General features: G+C 39.6%; 1 protein-coding gene across 1 annotated transcript; it reads right to left on the bottom strand.

Moving 5' to 3' along the window:
• Nucleotides 1-2,127: 2,127 nt before the first annotated feature.
• LOC124876184 lies at nucleotides 2,128-5,905 on the bottom strand. Its single transcript, XM_047378752.1, has 5 exons — nucleotides 5,855-5,905; nucleotides 3,654-3,809; nucleotides 3,056-3,195; nucleotides 2,745-2,865; nucleotides 2,128-2,643 (listed from the first exon to the last, which is right to left on the bottom strand). Exons 1-5 carry the CDS (start codon nucleotides 5,903-5,905, stop codon nucleotides 2,128-2,130), a joined length of 984 nt encoding a protein of 327 aa, XP_047234708.1.
• Nucleotides 5,906-6,667: the final 762 nt, after the last annotated feature.

Below are 6,667 nucleotides of genomic sequence, written 5' to 3' on the forward strand. Positions count from 1 at the left end.
GGGGAGCCTATGACTTTCACTCAGTGTTTTGACTAGGCCTGGGCCAGTGAGATATTCTCACCGTCTGCTAACCTTGAGTAAATACACCCTGCACTCACAGTATCTTGATGTTTCCACAAACATTTTAAACAGATTCATGACATGATGCAATTTGGGGGGGGGGGGGTTAACAAATAGCATTATAATCATTGATAAGGCAGCTAAAATAAAATAAAATAATTGCAGTTGTAATAATGTTATAGTATTAATTAAAAAATTACACTCCGGCAAAAATATACACTTGCTTAATTTTAGGAGCAGTTTTTCCATTTTGCTCTGGTTAGTAGATAACTACTGTAGTTTTAAACCAGTATTACATTAATTGGGAGTGTTGATTAGATGGGTGATGTCCCTTTAGTTTCCAAAACATGATTGGCTGAGGTTTTTGTGAGCAGGAATTTTTCCAGACAGTGAATATATAAATGTCTTCTTTCAGCCAAGTGAACACCCGTATGCAGTAATAGGTGGGGAGGGTGTAGCATGACGTCACGCTATATTCCCTACAGTTGGAGCAAACTCCAGCTATTTCTGTGGGAACATTTGACTACAGGAGTTGTATACTGGGAAATGTTAGTAGTTGGTATCTCTTCATACTGTACCTGCAAATGGGTCATGCCTAGTTTTAACAGGTTATTAGACTCTCCAGCAGCTGACTGTAATGATTCTCTCAACTCCCAAAGTTCATTCTAAATGTCATGAACCCTAGATTCAGTCATCTACATACATCTGCCTTTGCCACCACGTCAGCATCGAACAGTTCCTCCTTGGCTCTTTGAACAACTGGACCTTCTGGCTGTGTAAGACATACCTTAAAAGAATATTTATATTCTAAAATATTATGAGAATATAATTATAAGAATGCTTATATTCTGAACCGTCAACACAATATCAGAATATGCAATAATAATAATGGCTGCTTGGACGCAATATTTATTAGTATATTATCTTTCAACTGTCAGCCATTCACTCTCTGCATATGTACAGTATACTGTATTTAGCCAAGAACCACAATAAAATTATGACCTAAAACCTAGCTTTTGCTCTGGTTCACATATTTTAATGCTTTTGTCATTAGAAAAGAAAACTAACTTTGACTGAAAAGTGGTTAATTTGGTCTACGTTTGTCTTTGTGGCTACTTTTAACCCTCTTTTTACCATGAGTTCTGCACAGACATGATCTTCAAGGTTTAGAATCTGCATTTTTTCTGCTTGTCTTAGCTGTAACTCCCACCCAAACGAAACAAACAGGTAAAAAAAAATCTCTAGGTTAAACCTGATATGTTTAAAGGCATGAGCCTGCAGTTAACTTCATTTAATTATGCTTAAAGTGAAGTCGAAGGTAGCATAGTCGGGTCCAAAGAAAGGGGAGACATTACCAATATAAATCCTCACAAAAACAGAAAAAAATGTGTTTGTGGGCAAACAGTTAAACTGTGTCTGCAAAGCTGGGGAACAATAGTCTGCCCCGGGGGGGGGAAGAAAGGAGAGAAGGGGGAAGAAAGGGGGAAGAAAAGAGGGGATTTAGTGAGTTCGATTCCACCTGTGAGCATGTTGTTTATAGAAAATATTTATAATTAAAGTGTTTAAGTGTTAAAAGTAAACATGTCCATTTAAAAACTAAAATCATTGTTAAATGCATTATTTTGTGCAAATAAAAATGTCAGCAACTACTTAGCTATTTAGCTTTGAACTTAACTGAAAATAGAGCATTCCTTTGTCAAAATCCTTCATTTTTTAAGGTTCATAGTAACTAAAGTGTTCTTAATTTTATTTTTTTCAATGACATATTTCAATAAAGCACATTATACACATTCAAGTGTACTTTAATAACATTAATCATATCTAGCTTTTATATTCATTATTTGCTGCAAATTAGTAGTTTAAAGTATAGTATTTTCTGGAAAGATGTCTTTCCTAAAGTACTTTCTGTGTTAAAGACAAGAAACTGAATATTTTTTATAGAACCAAATGTTTATTATTCAACAATTAAAACAGTGAGAACCAGGAAACAGGAGTAACTGTACACAATAAAACTGTTTGTAAAAGCTTTCATATTTAAAACAAGACAAAGAGGAAACAGATTCCCATTTATTTTTGCTTTTTAATGTGTCCTAGCCAAAGCTCCTTTGTCATGCTTTCATTGGAGGGACAGTAAATATGTCCTCTATACTGGCTGTGTCCTGTCTCAGCAATTCTAAACTGCCCACATTTTTTGCATGTATTGTGCAAAACCTTGCGGGTCAGTTTTCGGGGTGCTTTAGTGGGAGCCAGAGCAGGAGCATGTGGTGGAACACCAACCCCGGTAAGATGCTTCCCACAAGCTTGGCAGAACACCCTAACTTTCCACTGATGATAGGGCATCCACACCAGAAGCCGGTGGGTAAAAAAACGATCGGGTGTTGGTACCTGGTGGTAGATGAGGGCTGGTACAGGAGGCTCATACCACAACTTGAAATCTGGGCGCACTTTGCCGGCATGAAAGAGGGTATTTCCCAACCATCTCTGGTCCTGTACAGGAATGGTCTTCCTCATCTCACTCGGCAACCAGCCAGGTCCTGCATCACCAGCTGCATCTGACTGTTGCACACATGCTGCAGGCTCCTCCTGGAGAGAACAACAAAAGATGTGGAAATCTGCATACATATATTTCATTAAAGATGACTAAAAACTTAACTGGTTTTATTAATACATACTGCTGTACTCACAGGTGAAACTGTCTGGCAGATGTGTGTCGGTGTTGTGGATGATGAAGCCAGGCTAGGGGTCCTCACAGAGGATGGAGGGGGGCCAGAGGTCCTCACAGAGGAAGGTGCCAGGCTAGGGGTCCTCACAGAGGATGGAGAGGGGCCAGAGGTCCTCACAGAGGAAGGTGCCAGGCTAGGGGTCCTCAAAGAGGGCAGAGAGGGGCCCGGTGGTTTCCGAGCAACCAAGTTGGGCTTCAGTGAATTCGTATGAGACCTCACCTTCATATGCCTCACTACACATACAGGTGAGTAAAACAGTGGGTATGCCTTACCTTCTGATAGAGAGCATACCACTTCTTCTGCCTCGGGGCAGGTCTATTCCCTGCCAAACCCCATCGCTGGAAAATCCCCTAAGCCTTGCCATCCACTCCTCATCTCCCAGGGCTTTATGGCTCTTTGGTTTGAAGGTCATCTGAAGATAAAATCAACAGATTTTTAAGAATCAAAGTAATGTTAGTGACAATTTTCTACAGTGTCAGTTAGGATTATATATTAAATCACAAGAAGAGGACAATTATCTTTGTACATTTTACATGTGTTGGATATGTCGTTTTTTTAAATAAATCTGCCTCAATGTAAAATGAGAACATCTAATCGACTAGTTATGTGAGTAAATTGAACTGAAATACAATGTATTTCACGGTCACAAGAACAACTTCGTTTCACGAACGTAAAACAACAACAATTAAATATTTGTACTTACAGTAAAGTTGTTTTTTTGCTGTGGGCAGAAGTGACAGCACAATGAAGCGATGTGGAATTTGTCTTTAACGATGACCAACAAATTCTATTTATTCAGCCGTCCTTGCAACTTAATTTCAAACAAAAATACTTTAAAGTTATTTTGTTAATCTAAAGAGGCCCGTTCACCTTGATTGGCTGAGCTCCATTGTGAGCTCGTACGTGGATTGGCTCGTAGTACTTCGCCTTGATTGTCCATTGTGAGCTAGGACGTAGATTTGACGGTCCATTGTGAGACGAAGCGAGATTGGCTGATCCGTCCAAAGTGAGAATGGAGAGGCGGAGCTCATTGGAAGAGAGTTACAGTCTAACGTGAGCGAGGTACACTAGAGCCACATTCACCCAATCGCACTCACACATTTATACACCGATACACAGATCGGTAGGCAACTTGAGGTTAAGTGCCTTGCCCAGGGGCACATCGACATACAGCAGGAGGAAGCCGGAATCGAACCCACAACCTTCCGATTGCAAGACGACTACTCTTCCTACTGAGCCACAGTCGCCTCATGTTAATTCTTTCACAACACCATAGTCTGCCCTTAAGAACCCCTGATGTGTCTTTAGTGTCTAGGATGCTAAAACTCACTGGTGGAGGAATGTTATGTTATGGTAAAGAAAGGAGTCAAGAAAATGTGGGTTAAATGTTATCAGTATCAACAGGACAATGCTCAGCAATATTATTGTCATTAAATATTTTCCTTATAACGTGCAGCCCCTGAGAGAATCAAAAGGTTTATTGTCTAGATGTACTTTTCTGTAGAAGGTCCTTTTCCTCTGGTCTTTTTCTTTCACCTGCAGAAATGTTGTTGTTTTCCTCACACAGCCATCTTTATACATGTCATTGGACGCTGCCTTGTTTTAATAATTAGCTCTCAGTGATGGTTTCAGTTCCTTTCAATTAATGGTTGTTTTGACAGCTTCCTTGGTCTACATGTAGGTTTCCTTCCTCAAACTTTCTCTACACAGCTGAACTGGGAACAATCAGCATCTTTTGCCACAGTCTGTATGAGTTACCTTTCTTAAATGAGTTTTAGTTATCTGTTAACAAGCCAACTCAAATAGCTCGTTGAAGCAATAGTTCAGATTTTTTTCTAGACATCTTCTGTGATCTCATGTATAGCAGTTCCCTTACCTGATTTAAACAGATGTCATATTACAGCGAGTTTGTAGAGAAGAAAAAAAACTCAATGGTGTGAAAATTAACAACTAGTCCAACCTTAGCTCTTGTCATTTTTTAGAAACCACAGGACTGTGAAAGGAACCTGGAAAAAACTGTCTTTTTTGAATGCGTGAATATTTAGTAAGCACTAATATAGCGTTGAATAACCTGGATATGAACATTTTAAGTTTGAGTTGTTTAAATTTCTAAAATCAGCTAATCAGGTGAAGACGAGCTGTTAGCCGTCCAGCTTTGAGGATTTCTTCACTTTCCTCCAAACTCACTGTGTTATGATATCCATCTACTACAGGTACGGGAGCAATCCCTAATAATAATATACAGTACCTCACTTTAAATTATCCAAACTTTCCCATTTGCTTTTAACTGGAAGCTCATTTCCATATTTATGCTTGTGCGGGTATTTGTTTTAGAAATTAAAACTATATATGGTGATTCTTTATGTTTTCTTTTCATTTTAGAAAGTCAGAATATCCAGTTTATAAAAAAGTTATTTTTTATTATTTTATGCACCCAGGGGTTGTATATGCCTATTTATGTGTGTGATTACTTCTACAGCACATTCCAATAAACCAAAGCAACCATTAGGGAAATTGAGGGAACCATCAGAGACTCTGGTCTCATATTAAAAATTATTATTATTTTAATAGGACATCAAAGCCAAACAGCACTTCCTGTAATCAAATACTGCCCTATTAAAGTGAAGTGAGAGGATGTCCTGTATTTGCCCCAAAAACGTATTGGCTGCTGTTCACCACAGTGCTGAGTCTTAACAAAAGCAGGAAAGACGCTGAGCAGAAGAAGGACTCATATGTGAAGGTCAACAGATGTGCTCTGAATGCTCAAGGATGTCCCTTAAGCTGATGGAGTAGATCTTTCATTAAAATTCTGTAATGTCGTTGTGCAGCAAATACAGAAGGGCTGAGTCTGACAATTTAGCATGTAGTAATCATTCTGTGGGAAAAAACAAGCTTTAGCATGAGACTTTCTAAAGGTGAAGATAAGTTCAACCTCGGCTTCCTTTAACTGGCTTTGAACACTGAGTCCAGCGAGCAAACAGACGTCTTTTTGTCTGCAGTGCACTTTTAAAACCGCAGCACAGTTCCTCAGCGCTGACTTCCCTTTTTATTTAATCCTCCCCATGACTGACTGCGCTCTCTTTAAACTCCCAGTAACCTTTCCCCTCCATGAACTTCTCCATTTCAAGATTCTTATCAAGTCTGAACCACCAGTAACCTCTTGATTTCCTCCAATTGCTGAAGCAGCGGCAAACATGAAGGAGGGAGGCACAAGTGGGTTTAAGCAGAGGTCAAGGTGTAAAACTTGACAATTGGCTGTTTGTCCGTGCATTCTCCCTTTGATTTCCTGACCTCAGCAGGAGGCCAAAGCGATGTGAGTGCAGGACACCCGGCCATCGTTAACTCAGCTGTAGGCCAAGGACTTCAGAGGTCCCACAACAGACCTTTCATAGTCATGAGGGCCCAAAAACTATTTCCTGACATTACAGTTGTTTTTCTCGGCAAACAACTTAATAACAGCATTTAACATGCTGAGCCAAGGGTTTATCTTCATGGGAACGCATGGAACCTTTCATACACCCACTAATCTCAGGCATGTCTGTCAATTAGTTGTTAATGAGGGACTCTCCCAGCAGGTGCTGTGTTTATTCACATGGAGACCATATGAAGCCTGTCATATGTTGTCATGGCAATCGGTGCTAAAAACAAACTGGCAGATGTTTGATCGCCTTCCTATCCTCCAAGTGTTTGAACTCTTAGCACAAGACATGACCTCAGATGTTATGCAAACACACACACTCAAAGTCCTGTAATTTAATTAGCATTTTATGGGACCTGTGAACCCATTTGAAGTGTAATAAAGGAAGAATAAATGGATGAGATGGCATCCTTTCTCCCTAACATACTTTAACCAGTAACGGTGATTCTGTAGGAAATGCAATTCT

Source organism: Girardinichthys multiradiatus, chromosome 11, assembly GCF_021462225.1.
Source record: "Girardinichthys multiradiatus isolate DD_20200921_A chromosome 11, DD_fGirMul_XY1, whole genome shotgun sequence".
Taxonomy (NCBI): domain Eukaryota; kingdom Metazoa; phylum Chordata; class Actinopteri; order Cyprinodontiformes; family Goodeidae; genus Girardinichthys; species Girardinichthys multiradiatus.